We start from the raw sequence: 20,709 nt of genomic DNA on the forward strand, positions 1-20,709 counted from the left end.
TTTTGTGATGAAGACTGGCACTGCTATTTTGCACAGTTTTCTAGACTACATTGGAACTAGGTCTTTCGATCTCTTTCAAATACATTTGGGTTGAAAATTTAGTACAGTTACCAAAACTGGGGGGACGCGTGGGTGGCTTAGTGGGTTCAGCATCTGCCTTCAGCTCAGGTCATGATCCCAGGGTCCTGGGATGGAGCCCCATGTAGGGAATCCCTGCTTAGCAGGGAGTCTGCTTCTCCCTCTCCCTCTACCCCTCCCCCCTGCTCATGCTCTCTCTCTCTCTTTCTCTGTTCTCTTTCAAATAAATAAATAAAATCTTAAAAAGAATTACTAAAACTGGCAATCTAAAAAAAAAAAAAAATACAAGGGATGACCTGAAGATTCCCGCCCCCTTAGAGAAACATAAGCAATGCATTCTTTGAACAATCTTGCCAAGGAAAGAGAGGTTGTTTTTTGTTTGTTTGTTTTTTTAAACTGGTCATTTTCTCAGCCTTTGGTCGGCTTTTACAGGAAACCTTGAACTGGGGGTAAAAGTCATGCTCTCCAAGTATAAGTAAATAGGTTAAGATGGCTTGTCCTACAATCATACTGAAGTACTTAATCAAAAGGCAAAAGACAACAGAGGGCCCTGGGGGATGGCAGAGAGAAAAGGCAAGGAGAGGCCCTTCCTCCGGGCTCTGTCTGGTCTCATCTGGCTGATTTTGCCCCCCACTCTCCCCCCACGGGCCTGTCTGCAGTTCTGCATCTGCCCTACAGAAGGCAATATTTACAATACGATCAAGCCCACGCACGGGTTGCATCTCTGGGGAGAAACCTGGAAGAAGCATGCCCTGGCTGAGCCTTGCGGTCCCTCTAGCAAATGCTTTTAGACACTGGTTTGGATAACTTTCAGAGGCTTTCTGTGCTTGGGATGGAAGATAGCAGCTAATTTATTCATTTTAATTAACGCCAGCCCAGGAAACTCTTTAAAGAACGGAGAGGTCATTCTTAATCCTTCTGAGACAAAAGGTCACTTTGATTTCATAAACTCGGCTTTCTGTAATACCTCATTTTCCTCTTCGTGCTCCAGGATGGCCTGCAGGAATGCCCTCCGCTCGTGGCTCGAAGACTTCTGATCAAACATGCCCGCCTGGATCACTTTCTGATCTACGTTCAGCTTGTACTTTGCAGCGGCGAGAATCTTTTCCTCCACGCTGTTTACGGTGCACAGTCTCAGCACCCGGACCTCGTTCTGCTGGCCAATGCGGTGAGCTCGGTCCTGTGCTTGCAGATCCTGCGAGGGACAAGGACAGGCTGTCAGGGGCCAGTGCGTGCATTAGCTGAGCACGCATGTGGCCTGCCCGAGAGGGGAGTGAGGAGGGTTGTTTAACCCACCCATACTCATCAAAGATTTTGCTTTCATTTTTAACATAGGCAAGCTAGTTCATCCCTAATGGAGGGAAGCTGGGCTCTGATGAGCTTGGTTCACCATCAGAATTAGTCCCCAACTAAAAACAAAACAAACAAAAAAACCCCTAATACATCTGATGTCAGAATTATGACTTTGATATGACCTACAACTGACCTTAAATTGCAAGGTCATCATGGCTGCTTGTGTCAAGTGTTAAAGAAGATTTTTAAAATATTCATGAATTATACACACATACGTTACACATACACAGTGTACATACAGGGATTGCTCAGGTGACAGATCTCCTGGGATCTAAACCCACCAAAGATGCAATCTTTAGTTTGGGGAATGAAAAGGATTGCTAGTGGAATACTAAATTGGTCACATTTTTGGGGGCAGAAATCTGGCACTGTGTTTCAAAAGTGTGAAAACTGGGTATGGTCCCTGACTCCTGAAATTTTACTTCTCGTAATTTATCCTATGGAAATAATCATGGATATGCACCAAGATTTACAAATAAGGGTGTACCTCTCGCTGTTATATATTATTTACAATTTTTAAAAGCAGAATTAAATAAAAAATCAACAATAACAGGTTGGTTTAAAAAATTAGTCTTTGTAGGTTATGTGCCATATACTACATGTATAGTATCATACAAATCAATTAGAAATTTAATAACACAGAGCTATAATAAGTAAGAACTACAAGTTACATATGAGTAGGTACACCAGGATCCTATATGCACTTATTTACCCAGACCAAGAAAAGGCAGGAGGGCCACGCCAACAATATTGACATTTCCCAGTAATGAGAGTACAGTCATTATTAAATTTTCCTCCTTTTATTTTCAAATGGTTTAACATTTTTTGCTGCTTTAAACATGTATTACTCTTACAAGAAGAAAAAGGTTTTAATGAAATCTTTCAATTAAAACCTTCATAAACCTGAGGCCAAGTTACCTGATTTTAATGCTATACAATAAAACTTTCTTGGTCTGTTACTTTTACTCATTCTGGCCCAGGGGATGGTCTCTGTGCCCATGCTAAGTAGTGGTTTCCATGTGTCCCCCATTAGACCTGTTTACATTTTTAGGGCAAAAGTCTGTCCCCTGCATCCCTAGCACCCGATTTTGCACAGAGCTGATACTCCACAGCTGTAAGCCCATCCTGTTGACCAGATGAGTCATGCACGTGGCATAAGGCGACAATAGGCCCAAGTCCACCCAGGAGACCTGTCTTTGCTGCAGGGACCTCTATGATTAAATGACTAATGAGGCAAAAACTGCTCCTCAGAAGATGTCTGAATAATATTAAATACCAGACAGCTGAATCATGAACATGGCTGGCACCCATCCAGATTAGATGATTTTCCAAAGAGGAGAAAGTGAGGTGGATAAGTGAAATCCAAAGTTGGGGGCAGGGGTGGAACCCTAAACTTCATTTACAAGACCTTGGTTCAGTCATCTCTTTCAACACGCGCTCACCAGTGTGGTGACGCAGTGGCCGAGACGGCGAGTTGTGTGCTGTCAGCCTCTGGATTATCTTCTAGAACAGGGGTCCGTGAGCTGTTTCTGCAACGGGCCCAAGAGTGATTATCTATTAATAGTAAATATTCTAGGTTGTCTGGGCCAAGAGCAAACACTTAGCAACTGTTCTCACCAAAAGGCTGATTATCATCTTCTTTTTTCTCCATTTTACATTTTTCTACTTAAAAATGGGAAAAAAACTATTCTTAGCTCACAGATCTTACAAAAGCAGATGGCAGGCCAGATTCGGTCCCCAGGTCTGAGTCTGCTGACCTCTGCCCTAGAAGATGCTGATAAATCGCAAAAATATTAAGGTACAGGTGGCAGCAGAATGTAATAGGCAAGGAAGTGGAGGGCCCGGGACACCTAAAAACGGGGGTGGTAAGTTCGTGAGCCCTCGCGAGCTGGCTGCCAATTAGGTGTGTTGTTCTGTTCTGTTTCGTGGTGGTGGCAGTGGTGTTTTTTGTGTGTATAAAGCCAAATATCTATTTGGAAAGCAGCAAAAATTAGTGTTTCTAGGCTGAAGAAGTTTATGGAATATAAGCCTAAGTCTGTAAGCCAAAATGGGGAGGGGGGCGTATACGGTGACCAAGAAATGCGTGCTGTCGTTATTGGATGGATTCTTCAATACTTCTGAGATTTTAGTGGTCTGATGTTTCATCACACCAAGTAGGTGTGATTGAATCTGAAGACAAGAACACAGCCTGAGAAGAGAGCCTCCGAGGTAACTCTGCGGTTGGCCCTTCTGTCTAAACAACTCAACTCCAGCTCCAGGGGCTAATAATAAGGGTACCAACCCATGTTTGTTTGGAAATGAGAGCCTCGGTAATCCCGAGGGATTTTATTGCTAATTCCACATGTGTATGTTCCAACTTTACTTCTAACGAGAGCCTCCAATTAGCGACTTGTAGGCCTCTATCTTCAATCTGTCAACTTTTGTCAAACAGAACTGCTCTTTGGTCAATATGCCTTAATTTTGACTCAATGTGACAAAGAATTAACAGAACGCCTTTTTTTTTTTTGCAACGCATGCTGAAACCAACATGGTAAAAAGAGGTCCACGACTTTCGTTCTGGGGACCACGCGACCTTTATGCAGGGGCACAGGATTCATACCAGACAGACACGGACAAGTTAGTACTGACTGGCTTCCTTGAGTGGGAAGTATTTCAAGGACTAGGTACGAAGTTAGGTTTGCAAACGGCCTTGTAGTATCTAGTGGAGTTCGCTGCTTAATGAAAGTTAGTTCTCTTACCTTTCATATGAAAAATCAATATTCACTCTATCACTCTAAGATCACTGACTTCTGAAAATGAAAAAAAAAAAAAAAAAGGTTTGCCCAAACTAATGGCCACATTTAAGTGACAGACATGAAAAATATGATCAGCCCAGTTGCCCAAATCAGGCGGCAGTGAAATCTACCTACGGCAGATAAAAATATTTGGGAGAAATATATGGCCCACTGCTGGGAACCTGTGGTAAATCAGACCAGAGGAAAGTCTGAGGTCCTGTGTGTTTTGTTGCTTAAGTTTTAGTTCAAATACAGTGAAAGGTGAATGAATTGTTCAACGCTCATGCAATTTACTTGATTCTGGAGTTCCACCTTTAGTTAGTGGTTGTAAGTTTGTGTGTGTGTGTGTGTGAGAGACAGAGACAGAGACAGAAGGGGGAGACAGAGGGGGGAGACAGAGAGACAGAGAGAGAGGGAGAAGACAGAGACAGAGAGGGAGAGCAGGGCAGAGGGAGAGAAAGAGAGACAGGCATGGATGTCCCGGCATCCTTTCCCTGGTAAACCAGCTTTTCTAGAGACAGTGAGTACCTCTGGCCTTTGGGATTTGCCCTGTGCCAAACCAGGTGGTCGGCCGAGAAGCCCCAGATGTGCTTACCTCCAAAGATAAAATCTAGCGAACCCTCCATTCACCTATAGACAGGCTTTTTTTTTCTTTTTTTTTTTTCCCTCAGTAAAGATTTAGGCAGCAGAGATAGGGTGATCGAAACCACACCGAGCACCCCGGGGAGGAGAAGAATCACACACTCCTCCCCTAGGTGCCCAGCAGAGCCTCAGGGCCTGCAGCCCTGCAGCCACTCTCAAAATGTGGGACTGACGCGGAGTTCCCAACAGTAAGCAGGAAAACTGCAGGTCTGTCATGGGAGTAAGAATTCCACCTGTGCCCGGGAACGCAACGTGGGATATAAAAATATATAAAATATATAAAAATATTTCCTGAAGACCAATGGCCGTGGCCTCCCCAAGGCTCGGAACCACTGGTCTAGTCTTGAAATCAGCGCTCCTCAGCTAGGAGAGAAACGACGCAGAATCTCTAGGGAGCTTTTGAATGTCTGGAGAAGCCTGGGAAGCAAACGGGGCGTGGGGTGGCAGGGAATGGGAAGCAGGCGTGCGTGCTTTTTTTACAAGCTCTCTCATCATTCTGTGCAGCCCAGAACTCCATCCCCTGCCCTAAATGAGTGCCGTCCGTAAGCCTTTTCGTCCCAGTCTCCACCGCGACCCAGTGAGAACACTACTACTCTGCGTGTTTGCAGTGGAGGAAACCGAGGCGCAGGGAGCAGCCCGGGGAAACTGATGTTCCCGTCACATTCATATGGGGGAGCTGCAGTTTTCCTCTCTCCTATTTTGAATTCACGTGTGCTTCAAAATGAATCAAATCCCGACGAACAGCATTCTACCCAATTTCGCACAAGCAGGTGACAGTCTCCCCACAGCACGGAGGCAACCACGGGGGAGCCACAAGGGACCCGTTCTCTTGGGCTTTTTCAATCATCAAAGCAATCCTATAAAAGGGTAACTGTAAATTGACTTGGCTCAAAGAACTTAGTAGTAGATGCTCCACAGGATAGTCTTTGATGGCGATTTTAAAACAAAACACACAGACCAAAAGACAAACTACTATATACTAATTGTTTGACCTTCAGCAACTTACTTACAGCTTCTGGGGACTCATTTTCCTTGACTGGAAAGGTGCATCTAGTGATGTTAACAACCTCACAGCGTTGTGAAAACGGAATGAAGCGATGCACGTGAAGAGGCTGGCGCAGAGTTAGGGTCTAATAAATGTTAGTTGTTGCTGTTTTTATTTTGGACATTTGTGAATTTTCCTATAACCAAACATCCTTTGCTTTGGGGTCAATCCCAGGAGATGGGTCTAACACTGAGCAGAGACTGAGTTTGTACCCCAAACTGGAGCTTTTCAAAGGCACATCGAAGGTGTGTGGAGGTGTCCGACCTCCGAGGGAGGTGAGGTAAGACAGCCCTTGGGAGAAATGGCCTACTCTTTTAGAAATCTGCTCTTCCCCACAAGGGTGAATGACGACACCAACAGTCTCTTAGTCCCCCTAGTTCCAGAAGGGACGCCAGGGGCCCCCACGTCACAGACGGACAGACCTGGTGAGGGTTCCAGTCGCTGTCAAAGATGACCACGGTATCCGCTGCCTGAAGGTTCAAGCCCAGGCCACCAGCCCTGGTGCTCAGCAAGAAGATGAAATACTGGGACCCGGGCTCGTTGAATTTCTTCAGCAAAGCAGCCCGGTCCTCAGACTTGGTGGTGCCTGTGGGTATAAGACAAGTAAATTTGCCAATGAACTCCCGTCCGAAAATGGCACAGAGCCAGAGAGATCGGCCAGCCTCCTGGAGAAACAGACACCTCTTGGCACCGGTGAGATAATCCCCTGGGGTTTTTGTACTTTTTGAAAGGAACTTTGGACATTTTGCAATTAAAAAAGAGAGACAGATAGGAGAGAGACTTTTCTCAAATCAAGAAAAAACACGGTCTACTACCCATTGTTTCAAAACGCTGGGTTTAAACACTTAGGACCGGGAGCCTTTGTAACTTTACAAATTCCAGAACATTCTCACGTTAACCTAAAACTTAATGAAAACATTTTCTAGATTTACTTCTGTGCTTAAAAACACCAAATAATTTTTAAAAACCCACCTACCTACACACACACACACACACACACGCACGCACACGTGCCTACAAAGATTATTGTAACGGTTTAAGGCAATTTTGCGGACGGGCATTAGAGTGAGCTCTTGTTTATGCCAAGAGGGTGGAAACAAAGGGGAAATCGATTTCCACTGCGTTTTACCGTCTGGATTGCTCCTGAGCATGATCTGGCTGGGAAAAACATAAAACGTGAAAGGAATATTTTTATCCTGGTTTAGCAAGACCTGAAGCCACAATAACCCCCCTATATATATACGTATATGGAAGCTCTTTAGTCTGTTTCTCATGCTGACATTCTGCTCTGCTGAGTTCAAAGGGTGCTGACCTACAACCCAACGGAGCAGCATATAATACCCCTGCCTACGGCTAGCCCCACGGTGCCTGAAGAGACTCCACAACAGGGAGTAAGCGGAGAGCGCCAGACCCCAGAGCACGGTGCTCACGTTGAGGGCACGAAGTCACCCGTACCTGCCTCCCAAATCAGCCACTCAATCATACACTCTGTGTTTGTAATGAATTTCCCCGGGAAGCATCGCTGCAGAGTTTTGAAAAAGGCTCTGGGCTGTTGGGAAACAGATATGCGTGTCCCATGATGGTCCCTCAACTCCTGCTATACAAATATTATTCCTACATGGTGTTCTTTTTTTAAGGATGAAAACACACCAGCAACTTATTTCAGAGGATTAAAACATTTAAGCGAGGACAGCTTAGGAAATCATGTTATCCTGGGGGTCAAATACCCAAACACAGCAGGGGGAAGGGGGTGGAGCTGTTCTTCCTATTAATAAAAATGGTAAGTACCCTCCTGAGGAGGGGAAAAAAAAAAACCCAATTCCCCATATATAGCAAATGGGGATTAGGACCAAGGGGCTTTGGGGTTCTCCTCATTAAATGAAGCAGTGTTCTTTAGAGCTCATTTTGCTTTCTAAATTAGATTTCAAGTTTAGCCACCTGGTCAAATCCTGCAAGGAGAAACGGTAAAGAGTTTAGATTTTGGGGGGAGGAGCACCAAATGTGCTCTGCTGAGTGAGGTCTCAACTCTGTGGGGCTCTTTTTCTTTTCTTTTCTTTTCTTTTCAGAGTTGGCTTTCTGAGACCACAGTGACCTATGTGTTCTCGATCCTAATGGAAGACAAGTTCTGTGCTATCATGAAACCTGCTCGCTGTATCGTCTTTCCAGGTGCAATAATTAAGACAGAATTACTCACATGGAGTCACGGTTCCATATTTACCCTCCGCCTCAAACCACATGGAAAGCCACAGAAACAACAACAAAAAAGATGTTCCTAAAGTGAGGGAAAGGAGAGCTTCCAGAGACAAGGATGTCTGTTTTCCGACAGCGGGGTACAGCATCTATATGCTCTGAGGATATAAGTTCAGTTTTAAATCCACTGAAAAAGAATCGGCTAACGACCACCCGCATTTAGCTATAAATTAAACTGGTTAGTGGACATGTCTCCTGGGGGATGAAAATAACCCTAAATGCAAAATAAAGCCCTGGAAAACAAAAGAAATACCAAAATGATTTGGTCAAAGGGGTTTTGGGGCCCTCCGCCAGGTACCTCAAGCAAAGAGACGGAGCACATATCTCGTGTGGATTCACACCGTCTAACTAGCTGGGAACTTGATGAATTTTCAAAGCCAGAAAAATCTATGATTAAATCACGTTTCAGGCAAAGAACTATGACATTTCTAATGACAAGGTTCAGAATTTGCTGGATTACCATTCCCATTAAGTCACGGGTTCCCCGAGTTGAGATCTTTGCTGATCATCAGCAATCGCTGGGATATTTGCTCAGGGAGATTCAAACCACTGTGTCAGGGTTTATCCACAGAGAAAATAAATGCTCCTTGCAGGTGGCACAGGATTTCACATGCTCAGTATGAGCGTCAGTTCCACGTTCTGTTAGACTTTGAGGTAGAACATAACCAAGAACACAATTAAGAGCAAGCGCGACTGTGTTGAAAGTTGCAGAATGCGCTGGAAGGAACACACTGTCAGGCTTTCATGATTACTAATTTTAACTTAGTTTCAGCTGCTTTGGGAAAATTTGGTCTTCTGGGATGTAGCTTCACCACTTGCTCTCACTCAAAAATCACTTCCAGGGAAAACAAAGACTATGTAACAGGACAGTAGCCAAATCTGTTCATGCAACCATCATCTTTGCAAGAAAAAGAAATCTGTTTAGCTGTCATTGAGTGATTTTCTTCCCCCCTGAGGTCAAACATCTGAGACCTCAAATTCAGCAACGAAAATCTGAAGTCATTTTAACAAACGGGTGAAGGGGCAGGTGGCTGGAAGCTGGTGCCCTTGTGAGTGTGTAGACTGACTGTTTGCCCATTGATTCTCTCCAGCCCCCCCAAACAAATGGTTGCTATTTCTTGTGGGCAGAAGCCTGTACCATTTCCTCAACTCCATCTGTAACATTTTATTATGAAGCTTGTTTACTTGTTGTCTCCTCCCGCCTAATGGCGAGGACTCCGATGTCAGGAACACAGCGGCTCCATTCATCTTGTATCTCGTTCCAATTCATCACTTTAAAAATTGTGAATAAGTTCAAAATCATTCTTGAAATGCCGCCTGCCAGGAAAGAAGCCTGCATTTTCGGAGAGGGGATGTAGCCTCCTGGGTCTGCTAAAGCTAATTCTGAAAACTAACTGGCATCAGAGAGATCTAAATTAGAGCCTGGCTTCGCCGTTTGCGTCATGCGTAAGTTAGCTCATTTCCCTAAGCCTCTGTTTTCCCATCTGTGGAATGGGGATCGTATTCGTACCTTGGTAAAAAGGGGTAAAAGCCTGTTTACCGAGAAAATTACAACAATAATGCACAGGAAGAGCCTTGCCCGGTATCCCACAAGCAGTAGGCCTTCCATCAACGTCACCTTTTATGACAATTATTATTAATGACAAACGGATAAGGTCGGCCACCAACAGCAACCTGTGAAGGAGACTCTCTCAGGCTGGCAAGAAAACAGGACCGAGATATGTTTCAAGGAAAGCACTTCTTGCCAGTTCCACAGACTTGAATATTCCAGGGCCACAATCCTCAAAGAGGGGAGATTCTAAACGAAAAGCCACAAAGTGGTAAAACAGCACTTGTTCAGGACACCAGGGCAGGGCTGCCCCTCACCTGAGCAGCAGGGAAGACGGGCTTGCCCTTCAGATGAGGGCTGACCTTGCCCCTTACGGAGAAGGGACGGGAGAATCAGGTCAAAGGACAAAGGACGAGACACGGTGCAGGAGATTTGCCAAAAGAGACAAGACTGGACGACAGAACCGTGTCACAAATTCAAGAAGGAACATTGACTTAGCCATGCATCTGTTTGTGGTGACTTTGGAGGGCAGAGATAAAAAGATCTTTCAAAATCAAGTCTGTCTGAGGTATAATTAGTTCAAAAGTTAATAATACCCTAGGAGGTACACCATAAAGAGAATTCACTTAAAAAATAGAAGAGAGAGGGGCGCCTGGGTGGCTCAGTCGTTAAGCGTCTGCCTTCAGCTCAGGTCATGGTCCCAGGGTCCTGGGATCGAGCCCCGCATCGGGCTCCCTGCTCCGCGGGGAAGCCTGCTTCTCCCTCTCCCACTCCCCCTGCTTGTGTTCCCTCTCTCGCTGTCTCTCTCTCTGTCAAATAAATAAATAAAATCTTAAAAAAAAAAAATAGAAGAGAGAGTAGGGCAAGTCTGAGGTTGGTGTGTGTCCAGTTCTATCTAATTAGTGGCAACCAGGGGGACAGAATGTTGGACTGAACATAAAACAAAACCTTTTATTTACTTATTTAATTTAATTTTAATTTTTTATTTTTTTTAAGGAGGCTCCACGCCCAGTGCAGAGCCCAACACGGGGCTCGAACTCACGACCATGAGATCAAGACCTGAGCTGAGATCAGGAGTCGGACGCTTCACCGACTGAGCCACCCAGGCGCCCCAAAATAAAACCTTTTAATGGAACATAAACTTTTAAATTTCCCACATAACAATAGCTTGAAGATTGCGTCAGATAAAAACAGATATTAGTAATACTGTTACATTTTGTGTGCAGGGATTCCATACCATCCTGGCTATAAATTAGCTCCTATTCCCACGTACCACTCTTAGAAAGTGCTATCCCCTTGCCACAGCATAGGAAATTTGGTATCTTTCAACCTCAAAAATATTAGGGCAGGTATCCAAATCATACAGTACTTTTGGAAATAAATATCTCTAAATGCATGTTTCCTTCCATTCATATGTTCTTACTGATTTTCTAAAAATCGAAATACCCAGGCAAATCAAGCAACTATTTCACACAGTTTTGTAAAATCCAGGACACAGTGGGGCCCTATCTCTTAATGCAGCATGGAGATATGTTCTATTTAGGAAAAGAAAGAAGCTTTAATGATAATTCGGTATCATCCTAAATGAATAAGTACAGTGTTACCGAAGAGAGGAGACACAGCCTTTATCCCCTTAAAATATGCCTCAACAGAGAAAGCTAAGGGCTTATCAGAATATTCGGCATAGTGTGTAGGTCACACACCATCCTAAAAGCAGAGAGGGTTTTTAAATTTTAATTTAGTTTCATTTAGTTTAATTGTGGCACATATAAATGCCTCCAAGTCCACTTGCACTGGCTTGTCTGGGCGGGGATAAACAGCTGTGTGAGTGATTTCGGCTTATTTTAAGGTGGAGGATATAAAAATTGCTATCTGCAAAAAAAAGCTGCACCCCACCCTGCCAGTTAACTCTTCAACAATTTCCCTCCTCCTGCCGGCTGGGGCCGGACCTAAGTGCCCCTCACCCGCTGCGTGCCCGGCGGCCGGACCTAAGTGCCCCTCACCCGCTGCGTGCCCGGCGGCCGGACCTAAGTGCCCCTCACCCGCTGCGTGCCCGGCGGCGTGGCTTCCGAGCCTGGTCCCTTCGGGACTCACCATCAAGGCGAAGGTACAGGAAGTTCCGAAACGCAAAGTAATCCTCCATGATGGTCATGAGGGACGTCATCTGGCAGAAAAGCAGCACGCGGTGATTAGTTGCTCTCAGTTTTGGCAGAATACGATCAAGCAGCTCAAACTTTCCCGAGGCCCGATACAGCTCAGCCCTGAACCCAAAAAGGCAAAACAAGAAGACGGTATTACTGCTGTCTTCTTGAAGAATCCAGGATAGCCCGAATGAATGAATGAATATCCACCCCAGAGTGATGGGGGCATGTCATGGAAAAAGGAAATACTTCTATATAAAACCCACAAGGAGTACGTTATAGATGCTATGTATGGCGACAGATTCTAGAAAGAGGAGATCGTTTCGTGTTCCTAATACTTTCACTCGCTGTCTCTCTCTTCCTCTCCCTCAATTCTCTCTCCCTCTTTCTCTCCCTCTTATCCACACACAGTCGTGAATCTGTTGTGTTTCCTTAAACTGTTACTCGGTAAGCACATCAAGTTATTAATTTAGGGCACTTAAGATGCGTCCAAATATTTCTTGAGCATCTACTACTACCTGCCGGGCGCATTCCACATGTACAGGGATGAGAAAATAGAATCCCTGCCTTCCAAACGGCTAATTGCAAATTGTGATGAGCACTAAAGAGAAAAATAACAAGTTGCTATGAGACAACGCATAACAACACGTGACATCTTTAAATTAGAGCAGGGTTTGGCAAATTTAGGTCCTGGCCTGCTGCCTGTTTGCGTAAATAGAGCTTGATTGGGGCGCAGCCAGGCTCACTCATTTCTGCTTTGTCTACGTGGCGGCTTTCACGCCACACAATGGCAACGTTGGGGCAGAGACTTTTTGACACACAGGCAAAAACATTTGAGATCTGGCCCTTTAGAGAAAAGATTTGCCAGCCCTCGATGCGGGTGACCTTGTGAAGAGAGAACAGTTGAACTAAAACACCAAATAATGAGCAACAAGACAGCTGGTTGAAGAACGGGGCCTTGGAGGAGGAGGAGATTCCAGGAAGTAGGGAGAGTATGTGCAAAGGCCCTGTGGAGTAAAGGAGCCTGGTGAGTCTGAGGAACTGAACATAAGCAGTAGGGGAATTCTGGAGATGGGGACAGAGAGGCAGCAGGTTGTGCGGGGGCAGGAGGCCGGCAGATGCCGGAGGACCGAGCCACACTGAGTGTGTTCACTTTAAGTGCAACAGAAAGCCGCTGATGGGTCTGAAATAGGGCAGTGGCAAGATCTGCCACATCTTTTTAGAAGATCACCATGTACGCTGTACGGATGGACTGGGGAGGGGACATGAGGCCTGGCTCACAGAGAAGTTCAAATCAAGAGGATGGTGGGGGTACCTGCTGTCACAGTGTCAAGGAACTAAAGCAGGGCCTTTCCTCTTCCATAATAAACTCCTCTCTTTTGTCAACAGGGATGTGTTAAATTATTAAAACTTAATTGTCAGGCTGATATGACTGGGAAAACTCATCAGTGCATGCACTCTGCAACACTGCAATGGATCATTGGTAGCTGATTCTATGACACACTGTGTGTCGTCTCTAACACATTTTCACGTGCATGTCTTCCCTACCTCTGTCCCCCGTTCCAACCACCGTCCTCCAAACATCTGCGGCCGTGCTGTTAGTATGCAACCCAGGAGTGACCACGGGACGGAGAGAGAAGCAAGCAGGAGTGGGAGAGCCTCGTGGCTCTGGTTCTGGGTGGGTCCCACTTTCTAGTTCTTAGCCCAGTGACATCATCTGCCTTTGGGATCCAAGCATGGCCCCCACATCCTAATAATCAATGTCCCCTGGTGCAAAACAGAGACTTTCTGTGAATGCAAACTTTTCTATTTTGTTGCAAGGCATGGCACTCTTTAATGGCCGCTGCTAACCAAAAACGTTTCTTTTTTTTTAAAGATCTTATTTATTTATTTGACAGAGAGAGACACAGCGAGAGAGGGAGCACAAGCAGGGGGAGTGGGAGAGGGAGAAGCAGGCTCCACACCGAGCAGGGAGCCCGATGCGGGGCTCGATCCCAGGACCCTGGGATCATGACCTGAGCTGAAGGCAGATGCTTAACCAACTGAGCCATCCAGGTGCCCCCAAAAAACGTTTCTTATACGGACCATACTTTGGTGAATGACTGTAAGGTCACACATATTTATGGCGGATGAGGCGTTTCCTCTCACCTACGCCCAAGTTAAGTATCAACTTGAAATTCAATACGATAAATTCTCTTCCGGCCCAAGCTGCACTATTGCTTCCACCACATTTTTAGGACACTGGGTTACTATTAATTCTATTAAATGAGATCCGTGTCCTTTGAATAGTCACTTGCTCAAGGCATGCAGTAATTTATGCCAGTAAAGTAAAAGAGAAGGCTGATATCATTTCGGTTAACAACTCCTATACCCTCTGCTGAGGTGAGAGGCTGGTGCATGAGGCTGGCAGTAGGTACGTGTGTGATAGGAAACACTACAGAATGAAAAGTTGACCAACAAACTGTTTTTTGGAAGAAAGACAAATTTTAAGATTTACCCATTGATGACCCCATTTGAATAGCCCAGGTGTTCAGCAAAGGATTCCTTTAAAAGAGAAAGGAGAAAAAAAAAATGATTAAAAAAACCCCACCCAGATATGTAAATTATTAACTTAATAATTACTCTTTTAGTGAGGTCATCCCATTTATTTCTAGAGCATAGTTAAACAAAATAATAAGAAAATACTTTTTAGACGATGAACCGGAAACTCAATGTCTTTGAATTCAGACTTTCGTTCTGCCACAAATGTGTCCTGGGAGTTTGTGCAAGTCTCCAGAATCTCATACTGAGATGTCAGGGTTAGTTTACTCATCAAACAGTGATTAAGCATCTACTGACCCAGGGCTGAGCCAGGTAGGTACGGGGGATCCAGAAACAACTGAAGTATCTGTCCCCAAGGAGTTTAGAATCTAGACTAGAGAAAGAGCCTAATACGAACTAATCAGGATTCAGACGTGCATGGAAATACACTGCAAAAACATTTAACAGTAAAAGTCATGGTGACTGTATGCTATATTCTAAATCTGAGTTTAGAGAAATCCTAAAATTCCTCCATTCTGTGCTTTTCTCTGTTACAAATAAGGCCCTCAATGGACACCAACCACTCCCTCAGGGGTCCAGGCTCCCATCTTCAAAACACAGAATTTTGAATTTAAAATGAAAATTTTAGAATTTCAAATCAAATTTAAACTCCCGAATCATGTAATTCCCTCCTCACTGATCCTGTAGAAGAAATAAGTTACTGTTCTCCGAGTGGTGTTTCCAGGCTGACTGGAGGGAACGGGAGACCATCTGTGGGGAAGGAAAGCATGTCACACCTTCACACTAGCCACCCGCTGTCTCCCTCCTCTGCTTCCTTTTCCTTCCCCACGAGCAGCAAAGCTTCTCCTCCCAGGGGATCAGCTCTCTTTCCCTTTGAGGTCTCCTCTCACATACACTCAGCTCATCGCTTGTTTATGGTGGGCTCCAGCCCCTCGGTGTGCTAACCCTGCTGGCAAAGTCAACACCGAATGGACAATGGCCAGAAAGCCCACTCTGACTCCAAGAGCCACGCCTTCCCTCTCCACCAGCAGCCACTCCTCGCTAGATTTTTGGGATCCGTCCCTATCGCCTAAGCAGGGCTATAAGAACCAGAGAGATGGAATGTGTCAGTGCACGGTGATAAGTTTAGGCATTAGCATCGTTTTTTGTTTCTGGTTTTTTTTTTTAAAGATTTTACTTATTTATTTGACAGAGAGAGAGAGCGCGAGAGCACAAGCCCAGGGAGCAGCAGAGCGAGAGGGAGAAGCAGACCCCCCGCTGAGCAGAGAGCCAGACATGGGGCTCGATCCCAGGACCCCGAGATCATGACTTGGGGGGAAGGCAGACGCTTAACCGACTGAGCTACCCAGGCATCCCAGGGATTAGCATCATTTTAAAAAATGTGTTCATTTCTCCGGTTTGAAAGTCCGGAAGACTTTCAAACAGGGAAACAGCCCAGGGAAACAGCCCAACAGAGAGAGGGGCCTTGTGGGGTGATTTCCTATGAACAAAGGTGGTGTGCAAACATTACAAAGACAGAGGCAAAATGCACACACCAACTCCCAGCCAGAGTTGTGGCCATGTGTACCCATGACTCTGGGTCTCATTTCTAGGAATATGCCTTCCGAAAGTTTTTATGTTAAAAACAAATTGCAAATCAGAGTCCGTCTCTCTCCTGACAGCTATTTAGAATGGAAATATGCAAGGAATGGAGGGCAGGTTACTTAAACTCGGCTCCCCAGGTTCTCCAGACAGAAGCCTGAGGATGGAAGGCATCATCCCCCTTCCTGACACGGTCTAGCATGTTTCAAAGGCTAATTTTTTGCATGACAACCAAAATGAAGTAAGACTGACACTTAATTTTCATAACTTCTAAGTCCTCAAACCCCTCTATGAATCAGAATAAATATCTCAAAACTGTTTTCAGGAAAGAGGGGATGGGACGGTGGGTGATGGGTTCACCTGGCATGACCCTGGTCATTTTCATCATTGGACAATTTTTTTTAGCTCCCCACCGGCCACAGACCAATATAGATCCACCACTAATTCATCGATACCTTCCACCTGTTTAATATATGTTATCAATTTATAAGATGCTGCCTCTCTTATTTTTTTTTTTTTTTTAAGTTTAGCCTCTGCCAGTCCCATAAGCTGTCACCACTTGATGACAAGTCAAGTGCACTGACGCTTGGAGATGCCGAGACATTTTCACCAGGTCACGATTACAAAGTGGCCCGGGACACGGCCTCATGGCTGCACGCTGGATTTCCTTCACCGAGTGTCTAAACAGCCAGGACTTTTTGGTGGGATTTTATTTTTGTTGCTGGTATTGTTGCTATTGTCAGTTGACATGGATCTAGAGCTTGTCAGCCTAGAGACACCCTGCCCTCTGGATGTGGACCCAGCGGGTCAGGCTGGGAGGGGTTTCCAGAACCGGCAGAGGGCCTGCAATAAATACTCTTCTCTGACAAGTGCGACTGCCAAAAATAAGGGAGGAAAAAAAAGAAAGAAGAATCGTCGAAGTCAAGAATATTTCAAAGGCAGGAGTATTTCAACTCTGTTTTTATACTGTAATTATTAAAATTCCGATTTCCCAGAACCTTCTGTGTATTTCCTTTTTAACGAAGCGGTGCAGGTGCTAGAGGCCTGCAGCGATCTGGGCCCTGGAGCCCTAGCTCATGTGCCACGGCAAGTAGGCCCCACCACGACCACATGCATCAGCCACAACATGGAACAGTGGAGCCTACAGTTTGGCTCCTTTTCCTTCCTGCTCAGGTCAATTGCTCCCACTGGGGTGAAATCCTGTCAATTTAGAAAAGTTATTTACACGCAATGAACAGGGCAGAAAATGTCCTAGCCCCTAAAAATAGCTCTGTAAGAACCAGAGTGTCAGGATAAAAGCTGGGATTTACATTGTCGGGATAGAAGCCAGAAAGGAAAAATGCAGATCTATGTAGCCGAACCAAAGTCAGTGTCTTTTACAAAGAAAATATTTCGAGAGCGTCTCCCTCTTCAACAGGTACAAATACATTATTTCAATATTTTTCATAGCATCCTTCTGAGGAAACTGGATGTATTCGTCATTACCTTCAATTTCATAGCTCCTACCATAACAAGGCAATTCACAGCACTTACCCAAACCCACATAATAAGCCCAAGCTTGCAGTATTTTCTCAGTGCTTCAAACCCTTGGTTATAAAATTCCAGATGCTCAAGTGCTTGGTGCCAATGAGAATCCATCACCAGGAAATTCACATTTGTTAATTCTGCTTGTCGAGCTATCAGAGCATGTCATTTCAATGTCCACACATATTTCAACTTCCTTCCTTCCTTCCTTCCTTCCTTCCTTCCTTCCTTCCTTCCTCCTTCCTTCCTTCTCTTTTTTTTAAAAGTAGTATTAATAGGAGTAGTGCAATCGGGATCAGAATCAAAGTGGAGACTGCAGACTTACCTCAATGTGCTGAAACATATAGGGGTGGTTGCAGATTTTTCTCAACTGCATGATAGTGTTCATGAGAGTCTTAGCACCTCCCTTTCCCTGAGAACGAGTGGAGAGAGTAAACACAGGACAAACAAATCGTTAGTTGACCAGATACTGCCCATTTTTAAAAAGTAGGCTTTTATAGAGAGGGCCATAGGTCTTCCCCATAACGTACACCTGCCGGCGTCCAAAGCTCCTGTCATAGAGCAGTTTCTGAGTTACAGATGTAACATCTTTCTCGTGACTAACTTACCCTACAGGAGGGAATCATATTGAGTTGATGGCTTTGTGACATGACTGTCTGTTCCCCGGGATTCTGGGAAGACAGAAGCCTGGAGCAGATGCCCAGGGAGTGACACAGGATTTTAAAACTTTCCAAGGTGCCACCCCACATTTAGGCAGAATATATTCCCTGCAGAATTGACATGAGCAGAGCTATAAGCTATTTGGGTGATACGAGCATACTGCATTCTTCCTGCCCCAATGCAGTTTGCAATAAGAGGTTACGAGATTTCCTTTGGCAGCTACGACAGTTACAGAATAAGGCCCAGAAATTGGCTCTAACAGATCAGCATTAGCAGGGACGCTTCCTGGGAGGATCTGACGTCATGGCCGTGAGCAGACAGACAGCAGCACGCTGAGTTGCATCATCTGCTGAAATGTACCTTCTTATCTTTCTCCGAGCCATCGGTAAGGAGGATCCCTTTGGCTTGCATGTGGCGATAGAGAATTTTCTGCAGCGCAGACATATCACACTTGATCACATATTCAACCTGAGGGAGAAAGAACAGCGAGTAAGTAGGAGCAGGAGAGAGAAGGTGCCTGTTCTGAGAAGACAGTTGGGACAGGGTAGCAGGCAGCAGTCCTGGAACTCTGTGGGTCCCTCCGTTTCCCCTCCCTGGATTCGAGGAGTGGAGGGTAGGATGGGGGTGGTGGTGGAGACCATGGTCATCACTGACAAAGGTACCATTACGGGGGAGGGACCTGCCAAAGGGTGTACGTGATTGAGGCTAGGGTCACGTTTTCTGAAATTTCTTGACTTGCTCCATATTTGAGAGAGAGAGAGAGAGAGAGAGAGGAGCTTACAAACTGTTCAAAGTCAAAGAAGCTCAATACAGAGTTTCTTCCTAGTATTTCTTTCACTTCCCCGCTACACCCTCTTTCATATGAACAAAAAAACACTGACTGCCCAATATCCCAAGATTTGCTCTGTAAGACATTTTTTGACTTATTATTTATTTATTATTATTTTTTATGATTTTATTATTTATGTGACAGAGAAAGAGAGAGCACAAGTAGGCAGAGTGGCAGGCAGAGGGAGAAGCAGGCTCCCCGCTGAGTGCAGAGCCCAATGCAGGGCTCAGTCCCAGGACCCTGGGATCATGACCTGAGCCGAAGGCAGCTGCTTAACCAACTGAGCCACCCAGGCGCCCCTGTAAGACAATTTTTTTAAATGGTCATATGCAGCGACCCCCAGTACTAATCCACGTGAGATTTGTAATAGCCCTAGGTTGACTGCCATTAACCTCTGCTTTTCAGAGGTGAGAGAATACTACCTGTGAGGACAGCAGGTGGGAGAGAGGAATTAATCCAAAATTGGATGCAACTTTATGACCACCTAAAGAAGGCAAAGCCTCGTGGGCCTCCAGTCGGACTATCGAAAAAAAAAAAATCCAATTTAAAACAGTTAAAGGGAATTCACATGCCCTTGGCTTAGCACACACCTGCAATACTTCTAGCACGTTCTTAATGCATAAAATCTGCCTTCATTATTTCCCAGTATTATTTTCTTCATTAAAAAAATCCCCAGAATACAAATGTGCAATTTTCATAATAAACGTCAGATAAATGCCTAGAAATCTGCAGAATGTGATTAAAAGTAAATCAGCAAGCTGCCTAATGTTTAATAAACTGATTAAAAATGATCAGGTTATTTTCAGCTCTGAGGGCCAGGGCGAGGAGGTCACAGATGAAGAGAAGTTGAATATTCATTCACTTGCGGCTTCAGAAGGAACCTGTCAGGCCAGATGGAACTGCAATTAATAGCCTTTCGCCACTTGTTTTGATGCACCAAAGAAGACTGGAGAAAGGCTGGCTCCTTTGCAGAAAAGTTAAGAAAAGCAGGTGACCTTTCATATACTTGTTTTTGTTTTTAATGACCTTGGCCAGAGGGGAAAAAACCAGAAATCTCCAAGTTTAATAAATAAGAACGCACTTGCTACGGGCCTTCTGTTTTAGATGCCTGATCATGTCCTATTTTTAAAGTACTTTGACTTTTTCGAGACGTTCACTCTCAAAATGAAATTTGATCACGGCAAAGAAAAGTGTTAGACAACTTCAGACTGCAACCAGTAGGAGCATAAAAATGGCACCAAGGCAGGCGCCTGGGTGGCTCAGTTAGTTAAGCATCTGACTCTTGATTTTGGCTCAGGTCATGATCTCAGGGTCGTGAGAGCGAGCCCTGCGTTGGGCTCTGTGCTCAGCATGGAGTCTGCAGGAGATTCTCTCTCCCTCTCCTTCTGCCGCTCCCTCCAAAATAAGTCAATAAATCTTAAAAAAAAAAAAAAAAAAAAAAAAAAATGGCACCAAGGGCTAATATCACTGAGCTCTTTCTGTGGACCAGGACCTACACAGAGTGCTTTATGTGCCTTCTCTCATTTATCACACAAGAGCTCTAGGAGAGGGTCACATGCCATGCCTGCATTTTATCCAGAACCTGAGCATCAGAAGTTCAACAAACCGGCTCGAAGTGATAGGGGTATTTAATGGTGCAGTTAGGACTGGAAACCGAGTCTGCTCTTCTAAGCTCTATGCTGAGGATGACCAAGGAGATGTTCAGGCTTTCCCATGTTCACCACCATCGGGGATTCTCTGCA

At 45.0% G+C, this 20,709-nt stretch overlaps 1 protein-coding gene across 7 annotated transcripts in view; it reads right to left on the bottom strand.

Annotated features, from left to right (window-relative positions):
• Window positions 1–20,709, bottom strand: part of SMARCA2 (SWI/SNF related, matrix associated, actin dependent regulator of chromatin, subfamily a, member 2) — a 178,148-nt gene that overhangs the window by 80,737 nt on the left and 76,702 nt on the right. For all 7 annotated transcript variants that reach the window (XM_032427564.1, XM_032427558.1, XM_032427563.1 and 4 more), the window contains exons 20-25: window positions 18,499–18,606; window positions 17,804–17,890; window positions 14,330–14,376; window positions 11,786–11,952; window positions 6,315–6,478; window positions 1,046–1,273 (exon numbers count right to left, since the gene is read on the bottom strand). In XM_032427564.1, coding sequence (XP_032283455.1) covers window positions 1,046–1,273; window positions 6,315–6,478; window positions 11,786–11,952; window positions 14,330–14,376; window positions 17,804–17,890; window positions 18,499–18,606 — 801 coding nt within the window. The remainder of the gene's footprint in view (window positions 1–1,045; window positions 1,274–6,314; window positions 6,479–11,785; window positions 11,953–14,329; window positions 14,377–17,803; window positions 17,891–18,498; window positions 18,607–20,709) is intronic.

The sequence above is a fragment of the Phoca vitulina genome, unplaced genomic scaffold, assembly GCF_004348235.1.
Source record: "Phoca vitulina isolate PV1807 unplaced genomic scaffold, GSC_HSeal_1.0 scaffold37, whole genome shotgun sequence".
Classification (NCBI taxonomy): domain Eukaryota; kingdom Metazoa; phylum Chordata; class Mammalia; order Carnivora; family Phocidae; genus Phoca; species Phoca vitulina.